This window comes from Simochromis diagramma, unplaced genomic scaffold (assembly GCF_900408965.1).
Source record: "Simochromis diagramma unplaced genomic scaffold, fSimDia1.1 OVJJ01000293.1, whole genome shotgun sequence".
Taxonomy (NCBI): Eukaryota; Metazoa; Chordata; class Actinopteri; order Cichliformes; family Cichlidae; genus Simochromis; species Simochromis diagramma.
The window spans coordinates 10,389,910-10,409,871 of NW_024386801.1; the positions used below are offsets into that span (position 1 = coordinate 10,389,910).

Consider the following 19,962-nt stretch of genomic DNA (forward strand, 5'->3'; position numbering starts at 1 on the left):
TAAAGGTATTTTGAGCATGCATAGTATTTTGCACATCCCCTGAAGCTGAGAGATCTTTGCCAGGCAGACGTGTCTGATGAAAGGCACTGTTTTTGCATTTTGGGTCGTTTGGGGCTTGAATTTTTCTTTAAAATTCACCCAAATTAGGAGGACAAGGCTATATTTCTGTGTTTACTTTTCATTAACCAAAGACAAGAGCTTTAGGGAATTCGAAACAAGCTTTCCGACACCTATAATAATGTTATTTGTTTGCATTTTCAATATTATTAGTAGGATTTAGTGCCTCATTATATATTCACCCGGACTCAAGGTTTTTATTTGCATTAAATGTTAATATTGTTAGCATTACCCAACCTTACCGAACACCGAAGCTTCGTCGTTTGTGAGTTGCAACTCCGTCCTGAACCTGAATAAATATTTTAGTGGACCTTTAGTACTGTCGTTGAAAGCAGTCACTCCCGCCGCAACCTCAGGTCTGTAAGACAGCGCCGAGGGTTTCAATCTCCCACTGAGGAAAAGGAAAACGAAGTTAACGTTAGTAGCTTGTAGCCTAGCTTTGAAACATTAAAACAGCCTAGCCTAGCTTGCGAATATTTAGTGCAGACAGTTAAATGGCTGAGTAGCTAGTTTACTAGAGCTGTTTAACACACTCGGATCAAATGGTGAGCACCCTGTGTATCATTACGTGACGACTTTACTCGTTTGGCTGAATTATTTACGCTGTAGCATGTTGCTAAGATGGGGGCTAACTCGCTAGCTTAGCTCCATTTTACAGCTAACTTGTTAGCTGGCTCCTGTGTGCATCTGTCATATAATTTGTCCAGTGAGTGGGTTTAAAGTTTGTGCTATCTGTTAAATCGCTTGTGTTGTGCGTGTTTTATTGCATATTTAGCATTAGCGCTGGAGATGTTGCCCACGTTTAGCTTGCTGGCTAAAGCTAGCGTTGACATATGACGCGTCTCATTTGCTAAATAGTTACTCTTCAGTTTATAAAACAGCTTTTTTTCTCTTTTTTTAGTTTTTTATTTTAACAGTTCTTTAAGCTTATGCTAAGTCACAGCTGCGTCTTTCTGTAGGTTTGTGAGACTGTGCGGCCATGGGTGACATGAAGACCCCAGATTTTGATGATCTCCTGGCAGCTTTTGACATCCCAGATGCCACTGGATTGGATGCCAAAGAGCCCATCCAGGGGAGTCATGAGGAAGCAGAAAGTCAGCTGAAACACACAGAGATGTGTCTGGATGACAGCTTACTGACTAACCAAGCTATACCACCCTCAGATGTCCCAGCTGTAAGTGTTATTGTGAAAAATACAAGTCGGCAGGAGTTACTTGAAGAATTTAGTGATAGACTTCACTCGGGACCAACATTGCAAAATGGATTTAGGGGACAAGACACTTCTGTGACCTCTGCTGAGACAACTAATACCAGCTTCTCCAAATCATTTGTGTCCACATTGAATGGGAAGGCTTCAAGTGAGCTTTCTGGAAAGCCACCTATACCAGATGAGGCACCATTGTTTCCTCAGGCACTTTCAGATTTAAGTCCAGTCTCCAGTCCTGAGCATGAAAACACCCAGTCAAGCAGAGAGGAAATACTTCCAAACGAAGACAGACTATGTTTCCCAGAAGCTTCAGTTTTGGACACTTCAGTCTGTCACAATCCCAAAAGAATGGACCTTAGCATGTTTGATAACTCTTCCAAGGACTCTAATAATTACGAAAGCATACAGAGGATTAAAGGAGCAGAAAGTAGTAGAAGCGAGGAGCTTTCTGACATCTGTGGTAGTAGTGAAGCAGAGAAAACACCTGGACTACACAGTGAATTTCCTCCACAATTAGGAAACCAGAACTTCACTGAAACCAACTGCAATTCAGGAGCACCAGTGACTGTTCCCTTATCCCTTATTGCCCCTTATCCACATGTCAAGTCACAGACATGTAAATTATCCTCTTGTCTTGATGCTCTGGTGGCTCTGAATGCTAGAAAAGATCCCAATGAGCAGACAGATCACAGAGAATCCCCAGCTGTTCAAAGTGACTGCATGAAAGCTAGCCCCAAGGTCCCCATATCCCCACGAAGCCCCAGAAGTCCACTTGAAGCAGTGAAACGATTAAGGAAACCACCTGATAGCCCTGTGAGTATCTGCAGTGACAGTAGTGGCAAAGCATCCCCTGCAGTGGTATCTAGTTCACCTCCAGCCATACCTAAGGTCAGGATTAAGACCATTAAAACCACATCTGGGCAGATCAAGCGTACCGTCACCAGTGTGCTCCCAGATTCAGAAAATGAAGACGTGCATTCTGCCTACGAATCCTCTCCATCGCAGAGTATGAATAGTGATGATTCATACTGTAATGCATCTCCACATCAGTCTCAAGCTCCTGATGGTGTTGTTGGGGTGCCAAGTAAAGGTAATGCAGCCAATACAGCTTCGGCAAAAGTTTCAAACAGGAAGTCGGAGGAAAACTCCCGGAGGTCAGGTGTAATGCGCTCTGCACCAGTAGTCCATAATACTAAAGTCAAAAGATCTGCCGCACATCAAGTGCACAAACCAAAGAGAGTATCAGCCACTACAGGCCATGCAACTACCACAAACTTCCTTCCAAAAGCAATGCACTTAGCTAGTCTAAACCTTGTCCCTCACAGCGTTGCTGCTTCAGTAGCTGCACGAACCACCTCCTATCAACAAAGTCAACGCACACTCTCCTCCACAGTGTACAGTACTGTCCCATTAGTGCATCAGGTCAAAACAGCCAATTCTTATCCCCGCATGTCTAATCCGAACCCATCTGCGGGAACTTTAAACAGACTGTTGAACAGTGCCAACCCTGTGCCTACATATGTGCCAAACTTGAACCCACCTCCGGGAACCAATATCAACCTTCCACCACATGGATACTGCTGCCTCGAGTGTGGGGACTCCTTTGGGGTGGAGAAGAGCCTCGCATTTCATTACAGTAGGAGGAGTGTCCACATTGAAGTAGGATGTACACACTGCGCAAAGACTTTGGTGTTTTTTAACAAGTGTGCCTTGTTGGCTCATGCAAGGGAACACAAGAACGGTGGCACAGTGATGCAGTGCACACAGCTCAATTTGAAGCCCATAGCAGAAGAAAAAATGTTTGTACCCCTGAGTAGTGAACTGGTTAGTGTGGGCACTTACTCCTCGCCATTAGTCTTGCCTAAAAGTGAGCCTGTCCTGCCCTTGTATCCGGAAAGCGTCATCCGCCATCGACTCCGTTGTTTGGAGTGTAACAAGCAGTTGCCTGACTACAAAGCACTCGCAGGCCATTACCAGAAGCTGTCAGAAGATACAGAAGAACTGGTGAGTAGCTAATTGACATATTCAAGTATAAGGGTGACAACAAATCACTTGAGAAGACCACCTTGCAGAATTTAGCAAGTATCTAAGCCTATTAGTGCTTACTGTTAAATGTTTTTAATCTGTAAAAGTCACTCAAATCAAAGTAGAAAAGTGCGCTTCAGGGCATAGATTTATCATAATGAAGCAACACGATGCCTGGTGCCACTTTGTAGATAATTTATCTGATCTGTTTCTGATTGACTACTGAGGTACAGATGAGTAAGCTTATTCTAGCTAAAGAGAGAATACTGCTTTGTATAATTACTTACTTCATTGTAGCTGTTAATTGGATTGTTTTCTATAAAAACAAATGTATTTTCTCTATCACCAGATTTGTCCTTTTTAATGGCACCACTGTTTGTTTGTTTGTTTTCCACTCAAAACTGTCTTTTTGTTCTGTTCTGTTGTGAAATACCAGATCTGTAAAGGTTGCTCAATGCTGCTGCCCAACAAGTGCAGTTTCAGAGCTCACCTACGCATTCATGCACATAAGTCCCCTTACTGCTGCCCTGAGTGTGGTGCCCTGTGTCGTTCTGCAGACATCCAAAAGCACGTCAGGGAAAACTGCCTGCACTATGCTCGCAAGGCTTGGTACAAGTGAGTAACTTGGCAAGAAATGCAGGGTTTTTTTTAAACCCCTCCCCCCACAGTGTACAGTGCACTGTTGCAACAATTATGTTTTCCTTTTCTTCCAGATGTCTTCACTGTGATATGGTTTTCCGGACCCTTCAAGGACAAAAGACTCACATCGAAGAAAAACACTGTGAGGTCTTGTACAAGTGCTCCATCTGCCCGGTTGCATTCAAGACCTCCGACAACTGTGAACTGCATTTGAAAAATAAACACAGTACTAGCAAAACAACTCCAGAGTAAGTTAACATCTCATGACCTGACGGTTGAAAACTGTGGGCTTCTCCTCATAGGCTGCTTTAACAGTTTTTGCTTTCTTTTTGCAGGTTAATCTTAAAGTGTTCCTGTGAGAAAATGTTCAAGAAAAAGCAGCTACTGTTTCAGCATTTCTATCAGAATTCCAGCAAGCGTGTTACGTCTGTATTCAAGTGTCCAGAATGCAACTCAGTCTTTCCACAAAAGCTGCTATTAATGCAGCATTTCAAGGTTAGAATTAAATATATGCATTTTATTTAGATGCTTTACATGTTTATCATTTTTACCTCTCAGACATAAAAGGTGGTCAGTCAGCACTGGTGAGGTGTAGCACTGATGGTTGTCAGTATTTTTTAATATATTCCCTGCAAGTGATCCTTTAGGAGTTTAGGATGTCTATAGGAGTTTATATGTGCGGCCACACTTCTTATCTAAAATGATTTGTGCTAAAGTTGTCAGACATCTGAAAAAAAGGTTCCTTAGTCCATAGAAGAGTTATAAAGTGCATCCAGTAAAAGTAAGGTGCTGTGTCCTATCGTGTTTACTTTTTGGTTTTTTTTTGGTGTTTTTTAAATCTTTAAAACCATACACCTGATACAGATCAATCAACACGGGAAATCATTAACTTATGCTCCAGCAGTAGTGTTCTTTTGTTAAAACACCAGCAAAGAAACAGTTAAATGTTCCTGTGTAAATACGTTTGAGCATGATAATGTGAATTTTGTTTCCTGTTCTGCAGGGTGTGCATGTAGGAAACACGAGTGAAGAGACAGAGAAGAAGAAAGAAACTAAGCATGCTGACTTGCACCAGGAGTCTCAGTCTATCCAAAAACAGAAGAGTCACTACCCTGTTAAACAGACAGTTGCTACTAGAGAGAAGTCTGAGCAAGACGGCAAAATCCTAAATCGTGTGAAACCCGCTGGATGGACATGTAACGAGTGCCTGCAGCAGTTCACTGAGCGAGATGCCTACGTTTCCCATTTGAAGACCACACACGGAAAGGTAAGGGTGCACTGACCCCGCACTGACGTCTGCTGATGCAAAACATTACTGAGTGTTGCGCTCTTATGTCTTGAGTTGGTGTCTTAAAATCTTGACAGATATACCGACAGTGTGCCACAGAAGACCGTTCAGACAGCAACATCAGTAAATCATGTAAAGCCTTGTCTGGGTTCCTGTATTAAAACTGTGGTACCTGGGTTTAGATGCCTTGAATTGGAATTTTTCCATATAAACACAATTATTTTTATTTTTTTAAGAATGTAAAATTTGTTTTTTGAATTGAAACTGGGTCATGTAGAATATACAGTATTACTCTGGAGCAGCTTGCCAATTACCACCACCCTCCTTTTTTTCCCCATGCCCTCTGCTTTCTCCAGGATACACTGAGTTTTTAGACTCATTGGGCTTCAGTTCACACTGAGTAGAAATAGTCTTACCCTGCTACCAAATGAGTACAAATGCAAAATTACTCCCCATACACACTGCTCTGTTTTGTTTATTTTCTTTTTACTATACTGCTTTACATATTTTACCATACTGTTATACATATTACTATGCAACACGTTTAGCTCGAGATGGATCATGGAGAAAGCTGTAGAGCTTTCATCACTACACCAAAATAGAACAGAATTTCCAGCTCAAGAAACTCTGTCCCCTGTGCTGTAAACTGTGACTCAAGTTAAATAAAAAAAAAAAAAAATAGAAGGGGTGGGTGAGGGGTGATATCAAAATTATGGAAAAAACAAACGTAATAAATAGGGAACCAGTTGGGTGACAAAGATTACACGATCTGTCATCCAAAGATGAGACACTCACTGCACTTACTGTCATTATCATTTATTTATAGAACATTATTTATTCTTTGAACTTTGTTTGTATCTTTGTATACTGATTTATTCTGGATTAGTGTGTGAAACATTTGACTGTATTATCTAAGCACAGACTTGTGCATTACATGCTGATAAATGTAAATGAGGTTTATTATGAACATATTTTGTTTTTGTGCGTAATGGAAATAAAGTAATTGAACCAGTAAAAAAAATACTAAGTTGAGTACGTGTTTGGGAAATACTATTAGTTGGACCAGTAGTATTTCACAGCTGTGAGTAGCCAACGAGCAGTAGGGCTGAAATGAGTCCTGCACCTCTAAGTCAGAGTTTTTAGGTCAACCAGTATAAGCAAGATGCATTTTTATTCTGGTTTGAATTCCCAGTTAGATCCAAAATTGTCTGTTTCAACGCTGATGCTTAAATAATTCAGTTAAGCTCATCTTGTCATTCCTCAAATTATTTATTTATTTATTTTTTTTGTCAACAGTCCGTGAAGAAGTATCCCTGTCGGCACTGTGTGTTGTCTTTCAACACTGCAATCAGTCTGAGAAGACACATTCGCAATGATCATGATGGGAAAAAGAGGACTTATACCTGTTGGTAAGATTTTGAAAATGTATAAATAATAATAATAATAGTAACTTTGGCCACAAAGCAGTTTTTAATTGTTGCTCCATCCCTGTTTGTTAGGTATTGCATGGACAAGAAGACAATATTCACGTCAAGTGTGATGTTGAAGAACCACATCAGCCTTATGCATGGAATAAAAAATCCTGATCTTAGCCAAATGCCAAAAATGCCCATCCAAGTAGACAAAAATGCTTTGGACAAGGTAGCAATTTATTATTTCTCAACACAAACATAAATGCTTCCAATCTGCTCACTGGTCTAAACTGCATAACTTTTGATTTCCAGAGGCTTGTATCAGCAACACCTGATGTGGGCACACAGATGGAGGTTCAGGATCCTGCAGGTAGTCTCGAGGCTCCTTCAGCTAAGCGTCTGAAAACTCAGTTCCGCTGTTCGAAGTGTGGCTTCGTCACAGACAACAGCACAGAGTTCCAGCAGCATATACCTCAGCATAAAACCGACGAGAACACTCCTCAGTGCCTTCACTGTGGCCTGTGTTTCACGTCCGTGCTGTCTCTCAATAGACATCTTTTCATCGTACACAAAGTCAAAGATCCAGAGGAAGAGGAGAAAAAACTAGAGGGAGATGTTAAAGAGAAGGAGCAGGATAATCAGCTGGCTGGATCAGCAGAATCTGATGAGGAAAACGATTTGTTTCACCAGCTAAACAAATCTGATCCCTCACCGGCCGGAGAGCAAGAAAGTCCGCACTGCTCCACGAGCACAGACTGTAACTTAAATCTGAGCACTCACTCTCAGACACAAGCAGTCTCTCTCCAGCAGTGAGAGCCACCTCAGCTCCTGTTTAAAGCTGCTTTAATATCCTCAGTTTTCATGTGAAAGTCATAAGGGATGCTTGATGTTTTTTAGGCAGGTGGTACAAAGATGTAATGCCTTTAATTAGGACAACCTATTTAGAGGCGGTGCAGTATATTCTAGCAGATACATATATTTAATACAGAACAAATATTTTCATATTATTTTTTTGTTTTTTAATTTAACCTTGTATGTTGGTAATATATTAATCTTGCCTTTCACATATAACTGCACTCATCACTCATACTACGGTTAAACATTTCCCCCTTCTGTTTTTTTCTTTTTTCGTCAAAATTTTTTGCTTAACATTTTCCATCCACCCTGGCAGGAGACTCAGGAATGTGTGTTTGTTTTACGGTCTGGTATTGATTATTGTAACAGTGTATTGGTGGAGTTTCAGGTATTGTTTCAAATTATTTAATGCCTCACACTAAATCCTGAATGATTCAGGCTGCTTTTTTAATATTAGTAGGTTTTTATTTTTTACGAAACACAGTATAATTGATTGTTCATGTAAAAGCAGTAATTACAAGTTCGTGGTTTGGCCTTTTTAAAAAACAAAACAAAAAAAAAACAATTTTATACCGTCTGTTTTGGGGTTTTTTTTTCACGTGTTTGGGAGAAACAAAGAGGTATTACATGTGTTCTGCAGCAGTATTGTTGTATTGAAAATACCTCAAATTGCCAGAAGTGGGGTTTTTTTATTTATTTTTTTGGGGGTTTTTTTTTTTTTTTTTTTTTTTGTTTTCCAGCAAGTGAACGGTCAATGTTACGTCAAATCAGGGTACATTTGTTGAGGATGATCCAGAGAAAGTGTGAGAGTGAAATTCATCAGCATGTCAGAGTTAATGTTTTATGAATCAGCACCTGGGAACGTGAATGGGAATGCAGTGACTTAAAATAAAAATTATCTTAGATTAGCACTTGGCAAAAGGGGGATACTTTTCGGTTGCAGGCTCTGATATGTGAAGCGACACCTCGTTTTGTATTGACTACGTGACAGTTCCTACCTCCGTGGTAAATGGCAGTGATTGTTAAACGTCGAAAGGCTTCGAGAAGTTGCAGTTAATCTCAGTGCAATGTAAAAAAATTAGTTTTAAAAATGTATTATCCCACATTAATAAATTTTATAAATTATTTTGGGAATGACATTAAGTCTTTTTATGGTCATATTGACTCAACTGACAAGTGAACTTTTCTATGAAAGTGCTGTGTGAGCTCTTTGATTCTCTGTAAGCCCTCGAATCACCACACTGCAGCTGCTTACCTGCAGGGGCTGAGAGGAATTACTTGTTCACTGTTTGTCTTTTTGTAATCCTTGTTGAAAGATATTTGTACTTTTTGATACTGTGTACAGTGAGGACTTGGTTAAGAATTTGTGTACCTACAGTAGCCAATTAAACTTGGATTTACAGCATTTCTTAAGCCATTTCATCTGTTCAGCATGCAGTGGCCTACGTGCCTTGCTGTTACATTAAAGTACTTACAAATAAATTGGTGCATTTAATTACAGATCTGCTCTGTCTTGTCTTTCATTACAGACCTGCTGGGTTGAAAGAATTTAATGTAATCGGGGTGTGATAATCAGTAGTTTTGCGACGAGGTCACGTGCTTAAAATCGTCACAGCAAGTCAGAAAGGCACAAGGCACTCTAATGTGCATCATGCATCCAATAAGCAACAACCACAGATGGATGACTTCATCCCATTAGAATATTAAGCCGATCCTGTCTCAGTATAACTGCCTGTACCCAAAGTAACAGAAGAGATTTCTTTTAATTGACCAGCTCCAAATTAATTGGAAGCACATCTGAGAAATGAAAGGCACTGTGACAAAGATGTGCAGGGGAGGACTCCTGTCTTCTTTCATCCTTATCTCATACATTGCTTTGACAACTTCAATGACTCTTGATTTGACTGAGCTGAGAAATAAAGTTTCAAAGCTCAAGGTGAATCCCAGGGGGAATCTGTGGGCAACGGGTAAGTAAAAATTACACTGCTGAATGATTGTTTCTTTGTTCTGTTTGCAAATGCAATATTTACAGAGAGTTTGCTTGTTTCATTTAATAAGGACATTTCATGGGCAAGAAGAGCATTGTGGATAGTTCCTTTGTGAATTCTGCCTTTGAGAATATAAAAGATACAGCTGAAGGCAGAGATGTGAGACCTCTGCACGGAGTGGAAGACCTGCAGGCGCTCCTCATCCATATTCTGAAAACTGCCCAACAAACACAAGGAGAGCAGGCACTAGACAGGTGAGTTATGTATTATTACTCAGTCTAATACCGCTGTTAATCCTTCCATTGTACAGCTTTCTGTTTTTTTTTTCTCATGCATTTAGAGAAGAAGGACATCCAGTTCGATCAATTGTTGCGTGACATCCTGCTGATGAAGAGGAGGGTTTCTGCTCTTGTGAAAATCAGCTAAATTATGTTTTGTTTTTTGTCTGACATAACATGTATATGTTGGCAAGTGACAAACACTTCTGTTGTTTTACTTTATATTGTCTATGACTTTATTAAAAAGCGCAGAGAATGTATTGGAAGTCTGTGTTTTCATCTATGTTCAAGTCACATTCACATACACACAGTACCTTCAGATAATCCGGTTTCTGGCGCCCCCTGCCGGTCGGTAAAGGGAAAAACCGCTTTTAGTTAACATATCCGGGTGAAAGTGGCAACGTGCTTTTTATCACATCCCAGGGTAGTTTGAGTGGCAACTAGCCCCAGTTATGCCCCTAATAGTGATGTGTGGTTACCCCTGTAGTGGTAAGTCACGAAGGGCAGAAGAGCTGAAGGTGTATTTTGAAGAAAGCACAGAAAGAAAGGTTCATATTGTTGGAGACGGAAGCCTGGGCGTTGAGAAAAACACTGTTTACGCAGGCAAGTAAGCTTAGCACGCCTTCATTAGTGTGCTTCTTAAAGCTTTTCAGGTTTCAGGGCTTTCAGTCTTACTTGGCATATTTTTGTATGTTATTAGCCACATAATACTGAGGTAACATTACCGGCCTTACACGAAGCTTAGCCGGGGGAATAAACGACAGAAGCAGGAGTGCTTATTCAGTGTTTGCGCTTATCGATGCTTGGGGCGGCTTTAAAGTTCATGACAATTACAACTGTGTTCGCCTGCTTTATGAGCGCTACTATTCAATTAATTTTACTTATTTAGCGTTAGTAGTAGAGACAGTCCAGTAATCTCTTATGAACAGGCACCTGGCGAAGGTGGGGAAGAAGGATTGCTCTTTAACAGTAAGAGACCCTACAAAACCAGTTAAAGAAGGGGCAACCATCGAGGATGATTGGTTGGAGGCTAGAGGAAAGAAAGGAGACTATTAGCAACAAATAGAACAAAAGTTAATTTCATGCTGTAGTAGCATATAAATGCATAGGGAGTGAAAGGGGCATCAAGTCGATGTCCTTACTGCATAGTGGAAAATCCCTCAGCAGCAGCTATATTCCTAAGAGATTGGATCCAAGCCTGACTATAGGATTTGTCATAAGTGGAAGTTTTCAGGCTAATTTGAAAAGTAGAGAGAGTGTCCTGTAACCCAAACTGGGAGCTGGTTCCACAGCAGAGTTGCCTGATAGCGCCCATTCTACTTTTACAAACCCCTTAAATCACATGTAAGCGGAAACTGCTAGTAATAGAGTAGTATGGTACTAGGAATGGGAAATATATCATGACATTTCAAAAAACACTTGCGATTATGAGATTTATTATGATGGGGGGCATTTTATCGACGTTTGCAGCAGCAGGATTCGTAAATGAGTAACTGAAGGGCATTTTCAATTCTCCTTCTCCAATGAGCTGCTGTTATTGATGACACACTTCCTAATTTGAAGAGCAATGGTACAATGGCAGCAGCATTATTGTGCAAAAGTAATAACACAGCAACAGATACAGTGACACAGCATAAGTCATAAGCCTGGGTAGTGTTTTCCCTGCAAATTTTAAGTATAAAGTAGTTGCTTAATACTTTAGTTTAACAATAACGCGTGCAGCCGGCCATGCTCAGTGAAGTCATTTTATTTACTTCTGGGTCTAACATAACCAGCTGATTGTATCTCCTCCTTTATAGACTGGTGGTAAAAAAAAAAAAAAAAAAACCTGGGTTTTTTGCTTCAAGCTGCAAGTTTGTGTCCACAGTTAGTGACAACAGTTTTCTTGGATATTTTGAAAAGTACACTGCTTTGCTGAAAGTTGTTGACGTAACTCCCTTTTTAGCTACCAAATGACCATCAGAGGCTCTTGCTCTCACAAATGCCTGGGCTTGTCTCGTTGTGTGCATTAGGGAATTTAAGCAGGATGTTGCTATAGCAACTACATAATAATATGATACTTTGATATTCATATTATTATTGTGGGTGATATGACATGGCACATCACTTGGACCTGATCATTTTAACTGTGTTACCGTTACATTGCTATTATGCTTTTAGAATTAAACATTTTGTTTTTCAAAATTTTAGTTCTTTATTATTTCCGTAATTGTTAACATGACTAAGGAGACTGTTTGCTTCAACTGGGCAGACTTCTGCATTTACTTAATTTTACTGGAAATGTTTCAGATTCCCAAAAGGAGAAAAATGTCAGAGCGTCTCTGAAAGCTGAAGTGGAGAGGTGAGTGTTTAAAAATCTGTTGTAGGATCTGATGTTGCACAAAACCCACACATATTTTAATGCTAATTCTTTTTTTGGTTTTTCTGGGTTGTTCTTTTTTTTTTTTTTTAGGAAAGTCAACAAGGATGACATTGTTATTCTAGACTCATTAAATTACATAAAAGGTAAGTCTTACTACTTATTCTGTAATTGTCACAGTTACATTAAATATTGTGATTTGTAGTTTAAAATTTAAATATGTTACAGGCTACCGCTATGAACTGTTCTGCCTCATCAAACATGCACAGACTCCACACTGCTTGGTAAGTAGACAATTAAACATACATTTTGAAAAAATGTTACCTTCAAATGCAATCGTGGTATGTTTGCGGGTTTTCTTTGTTAAGGTCTACAGTTTGACGTCCCATGAAGAGAGCTCATTATGGAACACAAACAGAGATGCTGCTGATCAGTACAATCAGGACATGTGAGTGAGAAGCCTCAGTATGAGAGCATGACTCTTACCTTACCTGCACTGTTGCATGTGTTTTTTGTTTTTATTTTTTTGCAAACTGTCTCACATGCATTTGGTGTTTTGAAGCTTTGACGCATTAGTTCAGCGATTTGAAGCTCCGGATTCCAGAAACCGATGGGACAGCCCTCTCTTCACTATCCTGAAAGATGACACACTTCCAGTTGAAGCCATTTCTGATGCACTTTTCAAAAGAAAAGCACCCCCACCGAACCAGTCTACTCAGAGTGTAAGTCTAAGGCTACGTCCACACTAGCCCTGGATAGATTTGAAAACGGCGTTTTCGTCTGAAAATGCTCCGCGTCCACACTATCGCTTTCAGTCGTTTTCACAGAGTTGTCCGTCCACGTTGAAATGGCCGAAAACGCTTACGTTCCAGTACTGCGCATGCTTGAAACGCAAGACAATTCGACTTGCCTCATTTCCGTCTGCCGTTTATTTACTTTCCGGCTCCTTGAAACGTCGCGGCAAAATGTCGAGGAGAAGCACCGAGTTTTTTAAACGGACTAACAATGAGGTGGAGTTGTTGCTGAGGGTAACACAAAAGTACAAAGTTGCAAAAGCGAGCGAGAATTTGAAGAATTTGAAGAAAAGCTGTCTGAAGCATGTGCAAACTGATAGTAATCTTTAATAGGGCTGTCAAAATTGAGAGCAAACAAAGCAACCGCTGTATAATGCCCTCCGCTAACTTAGTTTAATTGGTCACTTGACTGCATCACATAACTAAAATGTGTCATCGTTTTCCAAAAGGCTCCGTTTTCGCTGTCCACACTGCGACACGACAGCACCGTTTTCAAATGTATGCGTTTTTGAGAGCATTTTCAAAACGCTGCGTTTTCCTTGAGGGAAAACGGCGTCTCAGTGTGAACGGGAGGCCAAAACGGAGAGAAAACGATGCATTTTCAAACGAAAGCACATTAGTGTGGACATTAGTTACAATCAGTCTGGAAATCTACAATATTTACTGCATGCATGTGGTTTGGTTTGTCTGATTGTGAAGGAAACCTACTTTTTTTTCTTCTCTGTAGCAACCGCTGTCATCCGCAAACTTTTTATACGAGTTGGACAAGATCACTCAAGATGTCTTGATGGTATGTTTTTTTTTTTTTTGTTTGTTTGTATTTTCTAGTTTCACATCATTTACTGGTCATTCAGGTAGTTTCCCATGATATTTTTTTCACTGAGCTGGACTGCTTTTTGAGTTATGTCATATTCTAAGTGAAATATACAGAAGAGTCTTTTTCAGAAAAATGTTTACAAATCCTTTGTTGGGGTATCAACATTCCTCTGCATAATGTAGACTTTGTTCTATGAATCAGAAGGTATTACATGTATTTACAGCTTTATACGTTACATCACCAGCCAAGATGCAATTATGAGTGAAGTGCTGATGAGGTATTTAGCTTGGCACACAATAATAGCCCGGTTCAGGTTCAGGTACAGGTTACTGTTCTGCAGTCGTGAGTCATCCATCCTCACATGCAAACACATGCAAATGGACAACAAATGCGCATAGTGCAAAATACTGAAATAACAGCTAATTCTAATTAATTTTGGTTATCATGTAGCCCTTGAAAGTGACATAGCTGTTCCTGTGACCTAATGACTGCTCGAACAAAGCTGTTAATTAAACCTTGTCGGTCTATTACATTCACCTTGCAAAGGGTGTGAGTCGTCAAGAAAAAGTGAACCAGCCAACCGCTGCGGGCGTCTTAGGTGCAGGGGCTCTAAGTTCAGCTGTGGTTCACCAGTCAGCCTGTTAGATGACTCAACAGTTCGATTCGTTTACAGATAAGTATCCAGACCACAAGCTCAAAGAAAGAGATAAATCGGATTAAACAAAATAACGATAAAATAAACCCATCGCAGTTTTATCAATGTGGAAACCAGAAAGCCTTCTCAAACGGGAGACTCGCTGGTGCACACAGCTTCAAAGACATTCATAACACTGAACTTCAACAGTCTGACCCTTAATAGATGTGACATTGTGTTTATGAGTGCATGTAAAATCAGTGATCATATTTTTTGCTTGCCTCATTTTATTCACTTTTGTCAATCACGTTGAACTGGTTTTCAGCATGAGTAACATCAGTTTAGCATGAGGTAAAGTGAATGGGGTCAAGCACATGCTCAGTGGGCCTTAAAATCTCCGATTTCACCATTGTTTCCAAATATTTACATTACAACTGATTTGAGGGGAACCGGTCTAAAGTCGTTAAAAGTTTGGGGATAACTACATTTGGCATTAGGCATTTAAACTATATGAATGGGTACTTGCTGTTTATAAAGATTTGTTTAAAACACAATAAAATCACAGGACTCAGATGTTGAGCTCAAGATTCGAGTAAATGCCCACAAATATTATTAGGTCAGTGAGATTTTTTTCACAGTCATGGAGTGAAAATCTACATCCTGCGATCAATGTTAAAGTACTGACTGTGGCTGTGTGAAATTCCTGGATCTCAATGCTAAAATCCAAAGTGTTGAAAGGATTATAAAAACAATCGACAGCTTTAGCTGTTAACTGCTGACTGTCCAACGTTTAATAAAAATTGAATGCACCCCTGCACGTTGTAAGTGTGGGAATTTCTGTCTGCCATTCATGACATGAGCATGGCATGATTACCAAAACAAGGCAACAGAGTAAAAACATATAAATCAGCAAAAAAAATCAATAATAAAAAATAACCTCCTCTTTGTCTTTGTTTTGACATCGAGCTCATGTATTTGTTAGCATGCCACATGTTGCACTTCCTTCTTTTTGCGATTTCACACAGATCACGACGTTCTGTTGCACAATATCTGCAAAAGTTTCCAGCAAAATAAATTAAGAGGAGTAAATACTTCTCTAATTCTGATTCATTGTTCCTTATACTCTTTGTAGAGATCCCTTTTTTTAAAAATTCATTTTTATATGTGTGTTTGATAAATGTAATTAAATGTTTTCAGGCGATTTTTAACGCCCAGAAGACGAGCGTTCCCGGGGATCTTATCGCAGTTCCAGGAGCTTCGGAAAAGATATCCTTTTTTAAACACAACTTGCGTGTGCCCAGTTATTTTGAACACATAATAATTTTGATTAATATTTTCACATTAAACAGATTTTTGTAGTTCCGTGTGGGACGTCTGTCATATTTAATGACTGTGTGAAATGCTAATTTTCGTTTACCTCCCGGGGTTAATCACCTCCCCTCAATAGCGGGGGGGGGACAACGCTGTTCTATCTGAAAGCATTAGATGAGGAGGTGGAGGAATGTGTGGCCATCACATGACTTAAAAGAAAGGTGGATCTACTAAGCAATGTTAAAGGTCTTGTCTGTAATTGCATGCTGTGGGATGTGTGGTGGGGAGAAACCAAATTATATTTGTGGATTTTCATTGGTTACAGGACTGTGAGGCACCTTCTCAGAACCAGCCACTTTGATTTTCTTCTTTGAAGATGTTGGTCCAAGCACAGCATAACTTAAAAGCACATCATCTTCTGTTCTGGCCAACCTTTAATAAAATGGGCATAATCTGAATTTGAAATGATGCCAGTAACATTCAGTACAGGTTATTTCGTCCTGTTGTCCTGCTCAAAGGTTTAAATGCAATACTGGGGCTTGGAGATAATTTGGGCTTCTGTTAGGTTCTACCTGTGGTATTTTTCTTGTTCCTTAACTCGCTGTTAAACATTGAGCTCACCAGAAATGTCAACATGGCAGAGCTGCGGAAATTACGGCGCCAGTTCATCAGCTACACCAAGCTGCACCCGACAGAAAACACGGGACAAATTGCTAATATGTTTGTTCAGTATTTAAATAAGAGTCTGCACTGACAGTGTGTAGTGTTTGGGGTTTTTTGTTTTGTTGGGGGGGCGGGGGTTGCAGTTGTTCCGTGACAAATAAATGTATTTAACAAAAACATCCTGTTTTTGCTGTTCTTGGTTATATTTTTTAAATTTGTGTACTTTCTAGGACCTTTTTGGCCTTGCTCACCAGATGGGATTTGCTCAGTCTAGGCAAAACTACGGTGGCCCTGAGAGGCCAAACGGACTGCAACTTCAGAAAACACTTGCAAAAAGAAAAATGCTGCAAAAAGAAAAACACTTGCAAAAAGAAAAATGCTGCAAAAAGAAAAACACTTGCAAAAAGAAAAAATGCTGCAAAAAGAAAAATGCTGCAAAAGGAAAAACGCTGCAAAAAGAAAAATGCTGCAAAAGCACACAAAGCACAACGGAAATAGGAAAAAAGACAACGGAAATGTTTCTGGGAGACAATAACCGAACGGACCAGTTGCACGAACCAAAACATGTATGTATGGCTGTATCCCAATTCAGGGACTGTTTCCCAATTCAGGGTCTGCAGCCTTAAAGTACGCAGCCTTAACGGTCCTCAAGGGCCGCGTACTCAAAGACTGCTGAGGCCGGAAGTGCGAGGCTTGTAGGCTTGTGAAATGGGACGGTCTAGCCTCCGTCGCGCTGCCCAGGTTGCCTAGCAACCATGATACTAACAGCTGGAAACGTTTCATACAGCTTTGTTTGACAGAAATGAAGGAGAACATATTTTGTACATTTGTTTCTACATGAGCTTGTGTGATTTGATAAGTATCTGAGGCTGAGACCACAGGACTGTAAAACATGATTGTTGGGCTTCATTTTTGTACTGAACAGTCATTTAAGATTAGTTAGTAAATAACAATTAGCTAATGTTGTTCATGAGACTAAAGTCATCTCACTTTGGTAATGTAAATATAATATGGCCAATATTATATTAATCATTATTAGTTATTACAGCAGTGAACATGAACTCTGTGCCAAACACTGAGCTTCAGTAAAGATTCAAGTTGCATTTATTTATATTTCCTATCACCTTAAATCTTCACTTAAACACAAGTATCTGTGACAGTGTATATATAGATGTATTATATATAAGAGACAAATATTGTTCTTTTAATATGTTGGCATTACTAAATTTGGCTCAATGCTTACATATATGTGTAAAAAGAAAATGTACGAGCTGTGAAAACTGTTTCTGATAGAATGAAGAGTAGACCGATATATTAAATATTCCTTTATTGGGTGAGAAAATCAGACCATGTCATAACTGCTGTAAGTCATACAGAATAGATATCAGAGCCTTAAACAGGCTGACTTCTGTTAAATGGGTCAAACTGGGCAGAAAGTATACAAACACATAACATCCTTATAGAATATGATATAACACTATAGATCAACTTACCTCAGAATACATAAAGCATATAAACAATTACAGCAATATGATGCAACAAACACAGCAGTGCTACTGATCCAAAATACTCAAAGCTTCATAGAACTGGAACAAACATTTATTTTAGCTCCATTCTGCTGCTGATACATACTTTAGGTTTCTGAATGTTAAACTTGTTGCTGCCTTTCATAGTGTGTAACTTGAAGGCCCTGAGTACTTTCTCCCACACTGAAAACACTGGGATGATAACATTATTTGAACATTACCTAATAAGACTGATTCAGCACAGACAGTTATGTTAAACTTTTCTAGCAGTCCTTCACAAACAGGGAACAGTCTGTCTATTCTCTCCATCTGTCAGCTGCTGCTGGCTCTTCCTCCTCCTCTTCCTCACACACTGCTGAGTTTGTCCTGGTGGATCATCAGGGGTGCAAAGCCTCACAGATGATGTGCAGCAGTGGGTCCCTCAGTCTGTCCTCACTCTGGACACTTGCAGTCGTCACACATGGAAATCAAATGTGTGATAAGCTGCAGGATTCAAACACAAGTGTAACTTATAAATACATGTTCATACTTTTATTCCACAATCAGAGAGAAAGAAATGGAGAGAGAGTGCAGGACAGACAGACAGGTGGCAGTCTCAGGTGTACACACTGCTACACAACAGCACCAGAGAAGGAGGATTTAGTGTTTGTGTTATTACGAGTGTAAACAAGAAGAGTTCCAGATGGTGCAGTGGACACATGTGTGACTGCTGTGATTAAAGCATCGTTCTTTCAGCTTAACGAGTGAACCGTCAGCTCGTTCAAACACACATTAAAGTCCGTTTGGCTCGACACCACCGAACAGAGGCAGCAATATAACATAGCTCACATTAACAGTGCAGTGAATCCTGCTTGTGCCGTGATATTCAGGACTGCAAACCGAGCAGCATCACTGACTTTCAGCTTGTTGTGTTTGTGGATATATGACTGACTTTAATTACCCACAAAATCATCACATTCTCTGTAAGATTAAGGTCGACTATCTAACGGCTAACATTTGCACATAAATAAGTGACATAATATTCAGAACTTACTTTTGAAAGTTTACTCTTTGGCCGCTCCACTTCTTTGAAGTGTCTCCCAGTCCCAGTGCACTTGTTAGCATGTTTTGGTTCGTGCAACTGGTCCGTCCGGTTATTGTCTCCCCAGAAACATTTCCGTTGTCTTTTTTCCTATTTCCGTTGTGCTTTGTGTGCTTTTGCTGCGTTTTTCTTTTTGCAGCATTTTTCTTTTTGCAAGTGTTTTTCTTTTTGCAGCATTTTTCTTTTTGCAAGTGCTTTCTGAAGTTGCAGTCCGTTTGGCCTCTCAGGGCCACCGTACAAAACCCCAAATAGCTTCAGTGTTAGTCCAAGCAGATCAAGAATTTATTTTCTTGACCTGCTTGGACTAAAAATGAACCTATTTTGCATTTCACCTACTTGGACTAGGTATCTTGCGCCAGTTTTTAAGAGCAAGGGTCATGTGTAGTAACTAAATAAGCCACACCATGAAGCTATGGAAAAGAGTTGAAGCTAGTTTAAGTAATCAGTGAGCAGCAGTATGGCTTCATGCTGAGAAAGAGGACTAGAGATGCCATGTTTTCTTTAGGAGTTTTAACAGAGAAGTATAAAGAAGTTAAGGAGTTGGCACTGTGTCTTTGTGGGCCTAGAGACAGCATATCCTCCAGAGAACTAAGGAAAAGAGAATCTAACTATTGAACTTTTTTGTTTGATTTTCTTCCTCTTTGAAACTCAAAGAGGCCACCCAAGCACATGAGAAAGCACATGATGTCCTCTATTTAGTACATCTGGACTTAGTAGGGTAGCTCAAATAAGTCACAAGATATATCGTGGCTTGCAAAAGTATTCGGCCCCCTTGAACTTTTCTACATTTTGTGACATTACAGCCGCAAACATGAATCAATTTTAATTTGAATTCCACGTGAAAGACCAATACAAAGTGGTGTACACGTGAGAAGTGGAACGAAAATCATACGATTCCAAACATTTTTACAAATAACTGCAAATAGGAGTGAAAGATGGGGGTGAGATACATCAGGAATCTGATGCCC

At 39.8% G+C, this 19,962-nt stretch overlaps 2 protein-coding genes across 3 annotated transcripts; both read left to right on the forward strand.

Annotated features, from left to right (window-relative positions):
* The first annotated feature begins 450 nt into the window (after positions 1–450).
* znf592 (zinc finger protein 592) lies at positions 451–9,043 on the forward strand. 2 transcript variants are annotated; one of them, XM_040025703.1, is made up of 9 exons: positions 451–473; positions 1,077–3,328; positions 3,786–3,964; positions 4,063–4,236; positions 4,324–4,483; positions 4,992–5,255; positions 6,573–6,685; positions 6,776–6,917; positions 7,001–9,043. In XM_040025703.1, exons 2-9 carry the CDS (start codon positions 1,097–1,099, stop codon positions 7,499–7,501), a joined length of 3,765 nt encoding a protein of 1,254 aa, XP_039881637.1. In that variant the 5' UTR covers positions 451–473; positions 1,077–1,096; the 3' UTR covers positions 7,502–9,043. The 2 variants fall into 2 exon arrangements, with proteins under 2 accessions (XP_039881637.1, XP_039881636.1); XM_040025702.1 differs by lacking the exon at positions 451–473 and adding an exon at positions 499–662.
* A 1,143-nt stretch (positions 9,044–10,186) lies between these two features.
* Positions 10,187–16,556, forward strand: kti12 (KTI12 chromatin associated homolog). Its single transcript, XM_040025705.1, has 9 exons — positions 10,187–10,412; positions 12,099–12,150; positions 12,262–12,314; positions 12,397–12,452; positions 12,537–12,616; positions 12,731–12,890; positions 13,690–13,752; positions 15,611–15,679; positions 16,335–16,556. Exons 1-9 carry the CDS (start codon positions 10,262–10,264, stop codon positions 16,476–16,478), a joined length of 828 nt encoding a protein of 275 aa, XP_039881639.1. The 5' UTR covers positions 10,187–10,261; the 3' UTR covers positions 16,479–16,556.
* The last annotated feature ends 3,406 nt before the right edge of the window (positions 16,557–19,962 follow it).